At 46.9% G+C, this 18,633-nt stretch overlaps 1 protein-coding gene across 1 annotated transcript in view; it reads right to left on the minus strand.

Moving 5' to 3' along the window:
- Positions 1 to 2,011: 2,011 nt before the first annotated feature.
- Positions 2,012 to 18,633, minus strand: part of CNN3 (calponin 3) — a 223,335-nt gene continuing 206,713 nt past the window's right edge. Inside the window, exon 7 of the mRNA XM_029617628.1 lies at positions 2,012 to 3,283. Within this exon, the coding sequence (XP_029473488.1) occupies positions 2,936 to 3,283 (348 nt within the window). The 3' untranslated portion in view covers positions 2,012 to 2,935. The remainder of the gene's footprint in view (positions 3,284 to 18,633) is intronic.

Consider the following 18,633-nt stretch of genomic DNA (forward strand, 5'->3'; position numbering starts at 1 on the left):
AGCCCACACCCATTACATGTTACAACAGGCCTAATTCCATATGGGTTCCATGCGCCTTTTGTCTCTAGGGGACAGAGAGTTTAGGGAGCAATACTAATTCCCTGCTATAAATGTCACTGCACACCAAGAAGGAAAGCGATGGTGGTGTTTGTGTCTTGCCCGTAGGGTTCCCACCCCCTACAGGCAGACAAGAAGAAAGGAGGCGGTGGTGTTCATGGCCTGCCCTCTGGGTTCCCACCCCCACAGCAAGCAGGAAGAAGCAGTGAGGCCAGGCATTAAAAGAAGGTGAGTAAAGATAACCTTTTCCTATTGCATCAGCTCAACCCCCTTCTCTCCCTTTTTACCGAGGAGAGATTGAGTGAGAACTTACCCATCCCCTGGTCAGCCACCCTTCCTTTTCTAGTGGCTGAGCTGACTGAAGGGGAAGTTCTCACTCAGCCTCCTCTTCAAATAGCCCTGCTCCCATTCCCTTCTCACTTAGGGAGTGAATGAGTGAGCAGGAGAAGGGAGTAGAGTTGGGAAAGAGAAGGAAAGGGGAGAGGAAGGGGAAGGGAGGAGGTGTGAGGAGAGAGAAGAGGAAGGGTGAAGGTGTGGGGAAAATGGAGGGGAGAGAGAAGGGAGGAAGTGCAGGAGAGGGAAAGGGAGGAGTAGGAGGAAGGGAGGAGGTGAGAGAGGGAGGATATGGTGAGAAAGGGAGAAAGTGTGAGGGAGAAAAGGGGAGGTGGTGGTGTGTTGGGAAGGAAGGGCAGGGAAGGGGTTGAGTAAGAAGGGGGTGAGAGTCAGCTGTTTTGAAATAATTTTAGCATGTTTTTACTATTATGGATTGATATTTTATAGTTCTTGATTGTATTGTTTTATGAGGAATGGTGATGTTTCAGTTTTTCCACTCTTGCACTGCATATAGAGCTGGCTTCTTGGAGTTTCCAGTACAGTTTTTGTCTGCACATTTCTATTTGTACTTTATGTCTCTATTCCTTATTTAGTGAGGTCTGTGTGTTTTTGCATATGTGAGGTGAGATATTCCGCTACTGTGTAATTTCTGTGTAGGGGTCTTTAGCAGCCTGGCTTGCTTGGTTTTCCTAATATTGGTGTATGGGTGTTTAGGACCTGGTGTAATATTTACAGTATTGCTTTTTCATAGGCAGGGTTGTAACTTTTTGAGTGCTGGCAGTTTGGTATGGGAGGTTTACTGTATTCTAACTTGCAATTCAGGTTACTTGTGGCTTTCTGAGGGCCAAGCTCGCACCTAACACATGCTCAGTAGGGCATGCTGAAAGCTCTAGAATCTTTGATTTCAAAGCTCCATGCTGGGCTCCATCCGATGATGTCTTCCATGTGTGAGGACTGCCATCCTGCTTGTACTAGGAGAATATAATTATGTTATAAGTGGTGTTTTAACCTCAGATTGTACTTTGCCTTTTCATGTAAAATCTTTTATAAATTCATAATTTTAAATTGTGTATGGGAAGGACTGATGGCTGGGGGCAGGAGTTGTGCGTAGGGCTGTAAGGTTCACTTAGGGCACCTAATACCCTTGCACTAGCCCTGAGAGTCACACATACAGCCACATCATTCAGCCATCTCCAACTTCCCTAGGAGGCAGGTGGTAAAGGTTCCTGCCAGCTTCCTAGAAATATGTTTAGCACTATCTCACACTGCTCTGGGAATCCTGACCCCACATCCTCCCTTTCCCTAGCATTTCAAATAGCCAAAAAGGGGGGGTGTACCCTCTTTCCTTGCCTCAGGTAGCAGTCAAGAGATTAGAAAGTTACATATCCTTCATATAGTTAATATTTTATAGCTAAGTGTTTTAAGGGTATGATTTTTCAGAAGAGGTTTTATAAAATTGATCTCAGTCAACATAAACCCATGATTTCTTATCCCAAGTTATCACCATTAGCTTACATAAAGCCACATTTTTATTGATCATTAGAATGTAAGTTTCACTGCTGCTTCCTCTGAGTACAAGGTTTAGTTGATTTAAATTAAACATGAACCATGATGGCTTGTGTCCAAGTAAATGATACAGTTTATTTGTATCATTCACAAGTGGCAATCTTACAGCATTTGTTTTGGTTCAAAAACATGAAGTGAGAATAAAACAGTACTGGAAAGTTATTCTTGCACAAATTACACACAAACCTTCAGTTTGACATATTTAAGGGAAAAAATATCAAAAAATTTATTTATAAAAATACACAGATCAGTTTATACTGAGAAATGTGGCAATAAATACAGTGGAAAGAATAAAGTACGCCTACATTTATGGCACATACAATAAAAGTAAATGCACTGTCAAAACTGAAGAGTCCTCCAGGTTCACTAGACTTTGTACAAGCTCCCTTTCTAGCCAAGACAACTTGATTTTTACATGCTTGGTCAGTCTTAATCATAACATGCCCAATTTAATTTAGCAATCTAAATCTTATAGGTACTGAAGGTAATGGAATTTAAATTACTATGCATCAATGTAGGAACTTAATTGGCAAAACCTGCATTATCAAGAAAGTATTGAAAGTACACCATGTTGAAATCAGATACTAAGTTACAAAATGCTACTGGAACAAAAAAAGATTATTGTCTTTTAAAAAAAAGTGATGGCTATTGTCTAACAAGCTTGTTAACATTGGAGATCATGTAAGAATGCATAGGCCTGTATTAACAGAATTGGTTATTTGCTCCCTATCCCCTTTTCACAGTATTCCTTTTTACTTCATATGCAATTATTGGTTATGCTGTAGAACAGTATTGCTACAGCACTTAAAGGCAACTATATAGATACAAAAAGGCAGAGAAAGGAAAAAGGAATGTAAGGCAATATTTCTTTAAGTATATTAAGTATAATAATGTAAGGAAGACAAGTAAAAATTACACAAGTCTAGCTTGGTCTTCATTGAATAAAATAAAGAACTAATACTGAGCATTCTGTGCAAGTCTAATAATCTATTCCTTGGTCATTGTACTGAGCATGGTAATCTCTTGGATAATCATCTGGGTACTCGCCCTGATACTCATCTGGGTATTCTGCCTGGTAATCACTATCACTAATTTCAGAGCCATTGGTGCCTGTTCCTTGACTTCCATTATGAATTACAGGTTCTGTTGGGGCAGCACAGTATTTGGGGTCATATACTTGTCTTCCAAGGCCATATACACTCATGCCTTTCTGAGAGGCCACTTTGTTGGTACCCATCTGTAATGAAATGGTAGAGTTGTCTAGTGGTTGTAATGCCCCCTTCTGATCGTAGATCTCTCTTCTGGTGCCCGGTGCAGACATGCCAGCCTAGTAAGAAATTAAGAAACGTTGGTGTCACATTACTACTACAATATTAAAACAAGTTTTGAGGTGTTGAACTACATGATCAACTAATATGTTGCTTATGCACTGAAGTGGCAAGAGTCTCTTGATTATACTTTTAAAACTGATGCCTTCCTTAGAATCAAACTAATACCCTGGGGAAGTCATGTTCTCTCCTCTACTCTTTCATAAAAGGTAAAGTAATTCAGGTGCTACAATTCTGCTGCAAGCTCATCCACCCCAGATGGTGGCTATATGAATGCTTATGAATTGTTAAAGCAAGTAGTATTAAGAACTGGGGTTTGTTTTTTTAGCAATACCTAACAAGCAAATACAATGATGATTTTCCTCTTTTCTCACTTGAGGAAAATACAGATTTTTAAAGATTTTATTTCATAGGTCATCCCACCATTATGAATTTAAGTAAATTGGAGCAATGGTGTACTGACCATCTTTAGAATTCCATGCATGCATCACACTGTATTTATTTAGATTTGGTAAAACAAAATTACTTACCTGTAACAGGTGTTCTGAGGACAGTAGGAGCCCAATACAGAAACTAATGTCAAAGTTTCTATATAATTTGACTAGGAACACTGAGCATGCCCTATACCATCTGTCCATGCGGGGTACATCTCTCCAGTCTCGTATCATAGAATTATAAACAGCACAAAAAAAATAGGAGTAACTCAACTCCACAGGGTGGCGGATAGGTTTCATGAGAACTAACATCTTTGCTGTCCTCAGATCACCTGTTACAGGTAAGCAACTCTGCTTTCAAGGACAAGCAGATTGGTAGTCCTCACACATGGGTGAATCCCTAGCTACAGGCTGCTTCCCAACACAAAAAGGGGACCAACAGACACCTACTCAGGTGACAATGGGCACAACAATGGTGCTGTTAGTAATGGAGAGAGAAAGCTTGAACCCAAACAACGGGACCTAGATGGAGAAAGTTGGGATCTATACCTCAAACAAGTTCCGAAGGACAGACTTGCCAAAACTACTGTCTTGTCAGCCATCTCTATCCAGACAATAGCGCGATGTAAATGTATGGAGAGAACCCTACGTTGCAGCCTCCATGGGAACTGCTCGTAAGTGGGTCACAGACACTGCCATGGCTGATAGAATGTTGAGATTACTTACCTGATAATCTCCTTTTCCTTAGTGTATGCAGATGGACTCAAAACAAATGGGTATAGTGTGCTCGTGCTAGCAGTTGGAGACTGATCTGACGTCAGCACGGGTACATATACCCCCACAGGAAGTGAAAAAATTCAGTAATCTTCCTTGCAAAGCTTTATGGATATATGTGTGACTGACCGATCGATTAAATGAACAGGATTACCCTGACCAATTGATGGTAGCTGGAGACTGCCAGTGTACTCAGCCAGAAGGCGTCGACACCCGGCAGGGTGGATGCCCAATATAAGAAAACATGGCTTACCGTGAGTCGGCAAATCTCAATGTATACCGGCAGCCGGGCGGGATGCTGAGTCCATCTGCATACACTAAGGAAAAGGAGATTATCAGGTAAGTAATCTCAACATTTCCTAGCATGTAGCAGATGGACTCAAAACAAATGGGATGTACAAAAGCTACTCCCGGACTGGGCGGGAGGCTGCCTGAGGACCGTGTAGGATTGCCCTCGCAAATGCTGTGTCCTCCCTGGCCTGGACATCCAGACGGTAGAATCTGGAGAAGGTATGGAGGGAGGACCACGTCGCCGCTTTACATATCTCTGCAGGCGACAGCATCTTAGTTTCTGCCCAAGAGGCCGATTGCTCTCTGGTAGAATGAGCCTTGACCTGTAGAGGTGGTGGTTTTCCTGCCTCTACCTAGGCTGCCTTGATAACTTCTTTAATCCAGCGGGCGATGGTTGGCCGTGAGGCTGCTTCCCTTGCTTCTGCCCGCTGTGAAGGACGAACAGGTGGTCTGTCTTTCGTATTGCTTCAGACCTTTCCAGGTATCTGGACAGCAGTCTGCCGATGTCGAGATGGCGTAGCATTCGACCTTCTTCTGACTTCTTCAAACCTTCCGTGGTAGGCAAGGATATGGTTTGGTTGAGGTGAAAGTGGGAGACCACTTTAGGTAAAAAGGATGGAACAGTGAGAAGATGGATAGCTTCTGGAGTGATTCAGAGAAATGGATCACGGCAGGACAGTGCTTGTAGCTCTGAAATGCGGCATGCCGAACATACAGCCAGCAAGAACACCATCTTCAAGGTTAACAAACGGAGAGACAGGCCTCGAAGGGGCCTAAAGGCTGATCTCGCTAGAAATTCCAATACTAGGTTGAGGTTCCACAAGGGCACCGGCCACTTCAGTGGCGGGCGAATGTGTTTGACTCCTTTCAGGAAACGTGAGACATCTGGGTGTTTGGCAATGGTGTTGCCGTCACTCCTGGGACCGTAGCAAGACAGCGCTGCTACCTGAACCTTGATGGAGCTGAGGGACAGACCCTTCTGAAGTCCATCTTGTAGGAAGTCCAAAATGATAGGAATCTTAGCGGCATGCGAATTGGTGCTGTGAGAGTCGCACCAGGCTTCAAATACTCTCCAGATCCTGATATATGTTAGGGATGTGGAGAACGTACGTGCTCGGAGAAGTGTATCTATTACCGGCTCCGAGTATCCTCTTTTCTTCAGTCTAGCCAGACCGTAAGAGAGAATTGAGCCGGATCCTCGTGGAGGATGGGACCTTGCCGCAGCAGGTCCCTGTATGGAGGCAGAGGGAGAGGATTCCCTGCCAGTAGTCTTCTCATGTCTGCGTACCAGGGTCTTCTTGGCCAGTCCGGGGCCACTAAAAGAACTAGGCCTCTGTGCCGCCGAATCTTGTGTATAATGGCACCCAGCAGGGGCCATGGAGGAGAGGCATATAGCAGGATCCCGAGGCCAAGGCTGTACCAGGGCTTCGATCCCCTGGGCTCGAGGATCCCGCCTGCGGCTGAAATATCTGGTTACTTGAGCGTTGGACCTGTCTGCTAATAGGTCCATGCCCGGCGTCCCCCACTGATCCACAATCATCTGGAAAGCTGTGGGCGACAGCTGCCATTCCCCTGGATCTAGACTTTCTCTGCTGAGGAAGTCTGCCGTAGTGTTGTCCTTCCCGGCGATGTGGACGGCGGAGATGTCCTGGAGATTTGCTTCTGCCCAAATCATTAGGGGCGTTATTTCTAGGGACACTTGTTGGCTTCTGGTTCCGCCCTGTTGATTGATGTATGCCACCGTGGTGGCGTCGTCTGACATCACTCTGACCGCTCTGTTGCGAAGTCTGTGGGCAAATCGCAGGCAGGCTAGCCTGACTGCCCGTGCCTCTAGTCTGTTGATGTTCCACCCCGACTCTTCTCTGTTCCACTGCCCTTGGGCGGTGAGTTCTTCGCAGTGTGCTCCCCATCCGTTCAGGCTGGCATCTGTGGTGAGCAGAATCCAGGTCGGGGAGGACATTCTTGACCCCCCAGCTCATGTGGCCGGGCTGTAACCACCAGCGTAGTTGATTCCGCACTCTGGCTGGTAGAGGTAGGTGTATGGTATAGTTCTGTGATCGTGGGCTCCATCGAGTTAGAAGGGCGCGTTGCAATGGTCTCATATGACCCCGCGCCCATGGCACCACCTCCAGAGTGGATGCCATGAGGCCGAGGACTTGTAGATAATCCCGAGCTGTGGGCCAGCTGGCGCTCAGCAGGACCTGCAGATGATTCCGGAGTTTTGACTTTCTCTTGGAGGTCAGGCTGACCTTGTCTTCTTGGGTGTCGAATTGGACTCCTAGGTATTCCAGCGACTGGGACGGCTATAGGGAGCTCTTGTTTATGTTGACTACCCATCCGAGGCTTTCCAGAAGAGCTATAACTCTGTTGGTTGCCCGGTGGCTCTCCTCCTGTGACTTCGCCCTGATCAGCCAATCGTCCAGGTAGGGATGGACGAGAATTCCTTCCTTCCTGAGTGCCGCCGCCACTATTACTATGACCTTGGTAAAGATACGCGGCGCAGTGGCTAACCCGAAGGGTAGAGCACAGAACTGGAAGTGCTGATTCAGGACCTTGAAGCGCAAATAGCGCTGGTGATCCCGATGAATTGGGATATGCAGATAGGCTTCTGACAGATCTAGGGAGTTGAGAAGCTCCCCTAGCTGTACTGAATTCTTGACAGACCGCAGAGTTTCCATGTGAAAGCTGGGGACCCGTAGGTGTCGGTTGACTGACTTGAGGTCCAGGACGGGCCTGAAAGTGCCCTCCTTCTTGGGTACCCAGAATTTCTCTCTCCTGCAGGTACTGGGATTATGGCTTTTAGGGCCAGGAGCCTCTGTAAGGTCACTTCTAGTGCCGCTTTCTTGAGAGGCGAACAAGGAGATTCCACAAACTTGTCCGGTGGAAGTCGAAGAAAATCCAGATAATAACTTTCTCAGATGATGGCGAGGACCCACTTATCCGAAGTGATCTCGACCCACCTGCGGTAGAAGAGGGTTAGCCTGCCCCCTATGGCTGCTACCCCCGGTTGGGTCGGCTGATTGTCATTGCGGGTTGCGGCCGGGACCAGAACCCGAGCCGGTTCTCTTCTTGTTGTGCTTAGCCCAAAAGGGCTGGTTCCTGGCCTGAGAACGAGGTGCTTGATAGCGAGTCCTGTAAGGGTTGAAGCGCTGAGAGTTTCTACCTCTGGATGGTCTAGAAAAAGAACGCTGGCTCCTCCTCGACCTGTCTTCTGGTAGACGGGGTAATGGAGAAGCACTCCATTTAGTAGCCCAGTTCGAGATCGCTGCCGAATAGTAGGGAACCCTTAAAGGGCATTCTTGTGAGGCGTGTCTTGGAAGAAGAGTCGGCCGCCCAATTGCGTAGCCAAAGCTGTCTTCTGGCTGCCACTGAGGATGACACTCCCTTGGCTGCCGTACGGACGAGGTCGGAGGCTGCGTCAGTGAGAAATGCAAGAACTGATTCCATGTCTTCTCCCGGGGTGTTGTTTCTCGCTTGTGATAAACAGGAACGCGTCACCACGGTGCAGCAAGTCGCGATTCGTAGGGACATGGCTGCTACCTCAAAGGCTTGTTTCAGGATGGTGTCCATGCGGTCATGGGTATCCTTGAGGGCCGCTCCCCCCTCCACCGGAATGGTCGTGTGCTTCACGATTGCGTTAACTATGGCGTCTACCTTGGGGCACGCCAGCAGCTCCTTGGACGCCGGATCCAGAGGTTACATGTCTGACAAGGCCTGACCCCCTTTGAATGAGGCCTCCGGTGCCTTCCATTCCAAATCGATTAGCTGCTGTGCAGCTTGTAGGAGGGGAAAATGGTGAGCTGTTTGGCGCAGGCCCTCTAACAGGGGGTTCATCTTGGGGTCCCCTGGGTTGTCCTGGCCCAGAATGGCCAGTTCTGATAAGCATTGTCAGACCAGGCCTGGAAGATCCTCTTTCCGAAAGAAGCGTCTCATGGTCCGATATGGTTCTATCTCTGAGGGAAGTTCATCCTCCTCGGGGGGCTCCTCATGTTCTTCGGAATAATCCGAATCCCCATAACCGGGGCTGTCGGGTGGCGAGTAGCCGCGTCTAGGTCTCGAGGGTCCAGGGGCCGGATCAACCGGGACGGAAAGACCCATTCGAGGAGCAGACTGCATCTGAACAAAGGCGTGAATCCCTTTGAACAATTCCACCCAGGAAAGAGAAGCCGGATCTGGCCGTAGGGGCACCAGGTCTCTCTGATTCCCTGGTTGCTCGCCGCGGCCTGCTAAGTCCTTGTGTTCCCTGAGGAACCACTGGGCTTGGACCGGTCCTGTCCTGGAACTCTCATGGCCTCCTCACATTGGGCACATAGTGAGTCTGCTTCCTCGCTCTGTGTGGCTCTGAGGTTGCATGCTGAGCAGAGGCTTAGAGCTTTCATGCCTGATTCTGGAGGTGCCGGCTCTGCGGACGACTGGGCTCTCTTATGCTCCATTCGCCTGAAAATCGGTATCTCCTACGATGTGCACCTAACAAGTACGCTTAACAGCATGTGCTTAACAGCATGCGCCTATAACGGGCGTATTATAATGTGCGCGTATTCTAGCAGCGTGAGCCCATCGCGTGCGCCCACAGCATGCGCCCAGCAACGTGCGCCTAGCAGGCGAAGGCATGTAGGCAGGCAAAATGGCGACCTCCTTGGTGGGGCCGCCTCTTAGGCAGGCCCAATCAGTCCGCACTTCCTCGGAGACCAAGTAAAGATGTACGCCTTACCTTGTCTTCGGCGCTTCCCGGCTGCAACCCGAGCGGTCTCCGGCAGCAGGGGGAGAGGGTGAGTACCTTCACCGCCGCTCTTTAAGGAAGTGCACCCGCTGCCTCTAGGCCGCACCCGAACTTGCCTCGCTCGTCCACGCTGGGACCGAGGCTGCCTCTAGGCCACACCCGAACTCATCTCGCTCGGGGGCCAGGCCGCACCCGAGCCCTTCTCACTCGGGGGGCTGGGTCCCTGTGGCGAATCGGCCACCGGACCGAGGCTCTCACCTCCGAGGGACCACGGAAGTCAGCTCGGGAAACTCAATTGGGTGAGTGACCGCCTGGTATCACCACAGGAGTGCGGGGCTCGTCTTCAGTAGGTTTCTTCAATGAATTTAGTCGTTCGAATTTGGAAACACGCTCAGCGAGCGTGAGGTAGCTCCGAACTGCTTTGGAGACGGAAATTACTGCATTGCTTCACTTCCTGTGAAGTCAGATCAATCTCCAACTGCTAGCACGAGCACACTATACCCATTTGTTTTGAGTCCATCTGCTACACGCTAGGAAATGAGCCTTGACAGGACCCCCAAGATGCAGTCCCACCTGGTCATTAAAGAAGGAGATGCAATCTGCAAGCCAATTGGATAGTGTCTGTGCAAGTCTAAGACCCGTCCCCTCTGATGTCACTGAGGACTGAGACAGACCCAAAACGGCGCCAGAATACTGGGTGCCTGCGCACAGGGATGCCACACACCATCACCACCGGGCTCCCTGAAATAACTAACAGTGATGAGAAAGACAGAAAGAAAGAAAAAAAAAAAGGTGAAAGAATCTATCTGGAACTGAGAGGGGAGGGGCGGTGAGTGATCCTTAATCGGGAGACCCGCCCCCTCTGACGTCACTGAGGACTGTGACGGACGTTAAAGCGCCAGAACACCAGGCGTCGTGCGAGCTCGACAAAGGGGCACTCCCCTTTGTGCACCCCTTCGTGCATCCCGTAGTGTTAGCCATTCCCCATGTTCTTTTATATCCCTTGTTAACAATCCCCATATTATTATTATTTTTTTTTTATATATACCGACATTTTGATCTCAATCGAGATATCACACCGGTTTACATTCAGGTACTGTAGGTATTTCCCTATCCCCAGAGGGCTTACAATCTAAGTTTTTGTACCTGAGGCAATGGAGGGTAAAGTGACTTGCCCAAGGTCACAAGGAGCGACAGCAGGACTTGAACCCTGGTTCATAGTCCACTGCTCTAACCACTAGGCTATTCCTCCTCCCTAGTTTATGTTTAATGTATTTGACAAAGGTAACGCATGAGTTCCTGCAAATTTTGTTTAAATGTAAATATGTGATATGTAAAATCGAACACCGGTATATAAAGATAAATAAATAAAATAAAAAACTCTAATGGGGAAGAATGCTGGCAGGATGAGGACTGGTTAAGATGAAGTCCATCACCACCTTAGGTAGGAACTTACGGTGCTTATGCAAGACCAAACCCTTGTCATGATAAACTTAGATAAGGTGGATAAGTAATTAAAGCCTGGAACCCCTATCCTGTGCATTGATGGACCACCACGAAAAATATTACCTTCCAGGTCAGATACTTCAGGTCACAGGTGCATGTGGCTCAAAGGAGCTTTCATCAGATGAGCTAACACCACTTTTGATTTCCCAAGACACAGCAGGAGGCTTAGGAGAGGCTTCAATTGAATTGGGCCCTGCATGAATCGTAAAACTATAGTGTGTAAAGAGATGGGCGTAACATCTAAGAGTTGATTTTTAAGCCACCTTCCAATAGGTGTACAATGTAATCAAGCAGTTTTTGTGTGATGCAGGAGAATGGATCTAGGGCCTTCTGCTCACACCACACAGAAAACCTCCTCCACTTCAGTCCTTAGGATTTTCTAGAAGCAATATTCTAAGAGATCGAGTGGTTGCAGAATTAACCTCAACATCCAGGCTGTGAGAGACGGGACCTGGAGGTTGGGATGCCACAACCTGCCTTGATCTTGCTGATGAGATTCTGGGGGAAGTTCACAGACTGATCAGTCTCCGGATGGGACAACTCCTGTAGGAGTGGAACCAGACTGTCTTGGCCAATGATCAGCTATGAGGTTCATAGTCCCCTTGTCCTCATGAAGCTTCAAAAGTGTCTTCACCACTAAGGGAATTGGAGGATACGCTTACAGAACATCCTTGCCCCAATGACAAACAAGGGCTTCTGAGGCTGGTTTGCCATCTGACCTGTACAGGAAACAGAACAGAATCACCTTCCTGTTGCAAGGGGACACAAACATATCTATGTCCGGACTCTACTAGAGGCGGAATATCCAATTTGCTACTCCCTGATCCAGGGACCACTCATGGAATCTAAAGCCTCGACTTAGCCTTCTACCCCGTGGGACAGGACCCATGATCAGATCTGGGTAACTTCCTGAGAAAGGAGATAACAATACCATGACTCCCTGCTTATTAACATACCACATGGCTACCTGGTTGTCTGTTTGGATCAGGGCAACTTTGTTGGACAGCCGATCTCTGAAAGTCCATAGCATGTATCTGATTGCCCGAAGCTCCAGAAGTTGGATTTGTCAAGAGCGTTCCTGAGCAAGATTCTGGGTAGCAAAAACCATCTACATGAGCTCCCCACCCCAGGTAGATGCATCCGTAGTTAGGACCAATTTGAATAGGGAGACTGCGAAATGAGATCCCCAGTTCCGGATTGGAAAGTTACTAGCCACCAGGTCAATGAGTCCCAGAAAGGGCGACTCCAATGCAAACCTGGAGGCTCTGGATGGCCTGGTGCCACTACGACCTCAGGGTCCATTATACTCCGCGCATGTTTATGGCCATATGGCCCCAACCATCCATTTGGCCCATATGGCCCAACAGCATCAACATGTACCAGGCTGACACCTGCTGGCTCTGCTAAATCTCTACCACAATGGTAGTCAGGGTGATGACCTGACAAGGCAGGAAGGCCTTGGCCTGAGCTGTGTCTTGCAGGGCTCCTATTTTTATTTTTTTATTTATTTAAAAGATTTCTTATATACCGGGCTGAAATGGGATTTTGGATAGTGAAAAACCAAACCCTAGTGACTCCAACACCTGGATGGTCAAGCGCATGGACCTGGAGCCCATACTTGAGATGTGCTCTTGATCAGCCAATCGTCCAGATAAGGGAAACATGCACTCCCAAGCCTGCAGAGGTGCACCACAACCACAGCTAGACATTTTGTAAAACTCGTGGGACTGGAGCTAACGCACCTGGTACTGAAGTACTGTTTCACCACCACAAATCAGAGACACTTCCTGTGACCGGGGAAGATCTCTATGCGAGTATATGTGTCCTTTATATTGAAGGAACACAGCCCGTTTCCCTTTTGTAAAAGGGGGATCAAGTACCCAGAAAGCAACCATCTTGAACTTTTTTTTTTTTTAGAAACTCGTTCAAGGTCCTTAGGGATGGAGTCCTCCTGTTCGCTTTGGAATCAGGAAGAACTTGGTGTAGAATCTCTGCTCTCTTTGCCCTGGTGGTATGGGTTTGACCACCCTGGCCGTTGAGAGAGGAGAGCTCCACTAGCAGTACCTGCTGATGTGCTATTGGCCCCCCAAAATGGGTACGGAGGGCAATTTGGCGGGACACCCAATAGTTCAACTGATACCTTTGATGAACAATGGAAAGAACCCACTGGTCTGCAAAGAACCGTAGCCTGCCCCCAACCGGAAGGTCCACCGTCCCCATGCTCCCTACAACTCAGTCAAAACCTTTGTCCCTGGAGTTGAATAATGTTGCCAGCTGGGGCTTGGGGCTCGGTGCTGCCTGGGATGGCTGAGAGCGCCCTGATGGTGTTGACGGGAAGTAAGGGGCAGAGGATACTACTTCCTTTAGCAAAAGCAAGACTTCCTCTGTCCCCCTATCTCCAAAGAGATTCTCCCCAATACATGCACGTCAGCAAGTCATTCCTGTATCTATGGTAGAGATCAGAGGCCCTCAGCTATGCCATTCTGCGGGTGCAGTTTCCCACTGCAGAGATTCTCAATGTAGTCTTGAAAACATCGTAGGTCACTCAGACCGCATGTTTTCCGCACTTCAGGCCTTTATGCAGCAGCGACATGAGGATGGCCTGCTGCTTTGAGGCATCTGCTCGGCTACTTCCTGCACCTACTTCCAGATGTCCAGCGTGTACTGGCTCATGTAGAGCTGGTAGGCAGCAATGCAGGCAATGAGTATGGCACTTTGAAAGATCTTCCTCCCAAGACCATTGATCTGTGGTCCTTCCCCGGGGGTGCTGAGGAATGGATCAGAGGGCAGATTAGACTGCCACCGACTGCTGGTGCAGGCGATGCTCATGAAATCCAGCAACCTTCTGGATGAGGTAAACCAAGTCTGCCTTATTAACCGGAGGTACTGTGTGGGGTTATTCCCATATCCTCAGCAGCAGCTCCTTAAGGATCCAGTGCACCGGGACTGCCAGTATATTGGCAGTCCCGGTGCCAAATACTGGCACCGGGACTGCCAATTGGCAGGCTCCACGAACTGGAGGATCAAGCATTTTGTGTCTGGCATCTTCCTCTGTTAATGAGTGAAATGGGATGGCTTCTGCCATTACCCTCAAGAACCCTGCAAAAGTCAAGTCCTCATGTGGAGACTTCCTTCGCTCCTCTGGAGGAGAAGGGTCTGATGGGAGACCCTCTGAGCCTTCGGAGGACTTTGAAGCATCATCCCCCCAGGGGTCATAGTGGTCCTCATCCTCACTGTAAGCTACAGGGGATAGATCCCTGGGTGCTCAGCCTTTGTCCAGAAGTGAAGACACTGGTAAAACTGGACAGAAGAGAGGACAAAATGGCCGCCGCCTGATCTTCACGTTGAAGTAGTGCTTCTCCCGCTCTTTTCTTGGAATTGTTTTCTCATTTCAAATGCCTCATAAAAAGAGAAGCTCAGCTGAGGGAGATTTCAAGCTCCTCTCCCCATTCCTGAGCAATTACAACCTCAGATAGACACTTTCTTCGTGCGCACCCCTATTAGAGACGCCAGAGGAGAGAGCCGCTATGGAGACATGATGCCGAGCGATCGTCGCCTCAGTTGGCTGAAGTAATAACCTCAAGCCCTGCTGAGCCAAGAGTGCATTCCACCTCCACGATTTTGGATACTTCTGAACTTAGATCAAGAGATGTTAATATCTTTAAGGCCCCCGAGAAGGGAAATCATTTTGGTCTCTCCTTCGGTGAATCTGCCTGGAACGGATTCCACTGGCCACCTCTCCTGTATTAAAATTGCCTGAGTTTACTTGAAGGTGGAAGCAGCCCCATGGGTGAAGGAGATGGGAATGTGCAGGTATGCCCGCCCGTTAACACCATTATTGAGAAACCGAATAAGAGATACCTTTGGAGTCTGTTTTGTCTGCCTTAATTTCTATTGAGAAAGCAATTACTTCTTTAACAGCTGTAATTCTGGACAGTAATTGGCGAGTCTGGTTACAGAAAAGCAAGGGATTATTGACTACTAAAGTAACTGAGAAGGACAAGAATTTTTAACTTGGAAACAGTGCAGCATAAATTGGTGCAATCAGATATGGTTTCTTCTAAGAAAATAGAAAACATGAAAATGCTTTAAGAATCTTAAATTTTTCTTAAGTAAGGTTGCTTCCTCCTAAAGAATTATTTAAAAGCTATTTAGTGCAGATTCTTAAATTTCCATCAGAAGCTATTCCAATAATAAAGGCTTATTTTTTGCCAAAATCAGAGGACGGTATACCTAAAGATTTTGAACCTGTTTCACCTATAAATGCATCCAAAATGTTGGAACTGTCTCAAGAGACGGCTATTCAGAATAGAGCCACTTTGTTGATAATGTCTGCATTCTTATCCAAGAAAAATTTGGTGTTGAAATTTTTTTCCCGGAATAGTCAGTTATTCTATGCCCAAAAAATTTGGATTTTCCCTGACATTACCTAGTCAACCCAAGAACGCAGGAGAAAATTTCTTTCTATGAAATCTGGTCTAAGTAAAGGTTGCAAAATTTGACTTGAGATTTCCTTGTAAATATCTGCTAAAATACCAGAATTCTAATTACATATTTTTTGAACTTTCTCAAGTATGGGTATTCTTGGACTCCCATTCCTAATGTTCTCCATGCGTAGGCTCGGCATAATTTTGTTTGGGGGGTGTAAATTCAGGATTAATTATGTATGACCATGTTCTTGTAATCGCTTTGGTTAAACCTTGTCCTCCTCTTTCCTATTAATTAATGAAGACAATATTTGTAGGGGAATTAAAAATTTCATTTTGCATATTTCATGATTGTTTAAACCACAAATCTTGTATTTACTGGTACAAGTAATACTTGTGTTTTTCTGTTAAAAATTAAAAAAAACACTGGACAGATCTGCAGCCTCACCATCTCTGCCAGCCCTGGTGGAGCTTCCTTGAAGGGGGGAGACAACTTGGTGACCCGCTGGGCACCGATGCTATCCCAGGAACAGACACCAGCTGGGTCGGGCAACATAACACGAGCACATTGAGCTTCTCCAGTAATGGTGTGTGTGAGGATGGGCGGAACCCAAATCTGGTGCCATGGGTGCCACAGAACCAAAGTCCTGCAGCACCTGCTCCACTGCTAGCTAAACTCAGTGCTGCAGCTCTTCCTCAAACAGTGGCGATGCCAAACACTGACTGGGCGGAAGGAGGGGGTGCCTAGATCTTTGGATCCGCGAGGGGGATCGCGACTGGCAAAATGGACCCGTGGAGACTGTTGCAAACCCCCCGGCACCAATGGAGGACTGGCACTCGTCGCCAAGGGGGTCACTTCGGGGGCATCACAGCATGAACCGGTGCATCCCTGTGCCTGGCTCCGTGCGTAGATGTGGGACTGGTGCCTAAGCTTCTTAGACTTGCTTTGAAGTTCGGGGTCATATGGGTGCATAAGTAGCAACTCTGGACATCATGCAATGCTTCAGGCAGAGGACATCTCATGCAGATCAGTGATGGACAAGGTCATCTGGCACCAGGTGCATCACCGAAAACCAGACCTGGCCATGTCAGACAAATCAAAAGGGGCACAAACCGAAAACTATGGCAGCTAGCCAGAGGCACTACTACCACGGAGAAATTGACCGTGAAAGAAAACTTGCCAGAATCACCAAAAACCCCTGACTAGGAACACTACAGGAAGGCCCCAAGAGGGACCTGGCAATGGAATAATACGGAAAAAACCTGCAAAATATGCGAGAAAAGGAAAGTTTTTTCATAAGTTCAAAAACAAGCTTACTTGCACCATAAGGCTTACAGCGCTGCAGAAAAAGACTGGAGAAGGACCCCACGTGGACACATGGTATAGGGCATGCTCAGTGTGCCTAATCAAAGTTCTAGAAGCTTTGACATAAGTTTTCCTCATCAGGGCTCCATCTGATGTCACCCATTTGTGAGGACCAACATCCTGCTTGTCCTAGGGGAATGTACTTATTAGTTCCACTCAAATGGGTTACAGTTTACCAAAATATAGTATGAAGTAATATGTAGACTCCAGGAAGAAGACTTAAGCAAAATTATAGTTTAAAAAAAAAAATCACATTTTTACCCCACAAAATGACCTAGGAATATATAATACAGATATTTAACTGGCAAATTGAATTATAAAACTAGGACTTCTGATTTAAAATTCAATGCTTTGGGATTCTTTTTAGAATGGACAAATGCAAAATGCATTCCAATTCCTCCCTCTGAAATAACTCAATACCAATGGCCTAGACTAGAGAATGCTTCTCATTTAATTTATTTATTTTAAGGTTTTTCTATACTGACGTTCGCAGAGCATCACATCGGTTTACAAGTAACATGTGGAGGAAACAGTATAACAAAACGTTACTGTAAATGCTGTCATGCCGTGAGGCTTTCAAAAGGTAGAATGGCGAGAAAAGCCGATCCTTCCCAGTCTTTCTGCATCTTCTGTATTTTTACACATGATTTAAAATACTTTGCTGATATTGTTTTAAGTGCCTCCAAGGCTTCAGTCTTCTTCTGTAGACACATTATGCAGCCCCATTCTAAGCATTTAATCTCGTGGCACACAATGTTCAACACACTTGTCTGTGAAAAGTAAGTTTGTGTGTATAGCAAATGTTGCTTACCTGTAACAGGTGTTCTCACAGGACAGCAGGATGTTAGTCCTCACATATGGGTGACATCACAGGATAAAGTCCAATCACAGAACACTTTTGTCAAAGTTTCTAGAACTTTGACTGGCACCTACTGGGCATGCCTAAGATGGCACTAACCCTGCAACCAGCAGGGGTCCCCCTTCAGTCTTGTTTAAAAGCTATAGTAAGTGCCAAAAATAAAATAAGAAAACATATCGAACCCAACAGCGTGGGGTGGCGGGCGGGTTTCGTGAGGACTAACATCCTGCTGTCCTGTGAGAACACCTGTTACAGGTAAGTAACATTTGCTTTCTCATAGGACAAGCAGGATGGTAGTCCTCACATATTTATTTATCTAACAAGTTTTATATACCGGCATGAATCAAAAAGATATCATGTCTGTGTACATTGAACAGAAATACGCCCAGAGGTGTTTGACAAGAAACTTATTGGAATATATAGGTATAAACTAAGGGTCAACATTATTGAAGAGATTATATAAAAGATTTGCAGGGTCGACTCGTTAATATATAGGGTTTTTAAGGAAGACGGTACCAGGAAATATATATAAAGCGTAATATAAATACAGGATATACGATATATACAGGATACCGCGCAATAGTGAGTAAATATAGCAAAGCAGGGTGATGTGTATAGGAAAAGGAACAGCGTTATGGCTAAAAGCTGAAGAGGAGTTTGAATGGGTTTGAAAGCGGAGGGCTAGGGAGCCAAGGAGAATTATTAGGTGTAGGCCTGTGAGTTTGTTTGAAATTTTTTTAGCATGGTTTCTTGGCGGTCAGCTGGCATGAATTCCATAAAGCGGGACCAGCTAGTGAAAGTGCTCGTGCTTTGGAGTATGCAAATTTAGAGAGTTTAGGGGATGGGGTATGGGATGGTGGCACGGTATTGGCTTCTGGTCGGTCTAGAGGATGAATAGAAGTAGAGGGACTCCTTAAACCAGTTCATATCTGGGTTGTATAGAGCTTTATGCATGATTGAAAGTGTCTTGTA

This window comes from Rhinatrema bivittatum, chromosome 10, assembly GCF_901001135.1.
Source record: "Rhinatrema bivittatum chromosome 10, aRhiBiv1.1, whole genome shotgun sequence".
NCBI lineage: Eukaryota > Metazoa > Chordata > Amphibia > Gymnophiona > Rhinatrematidae > Rhinatrema > Rhinatrema bivittatum.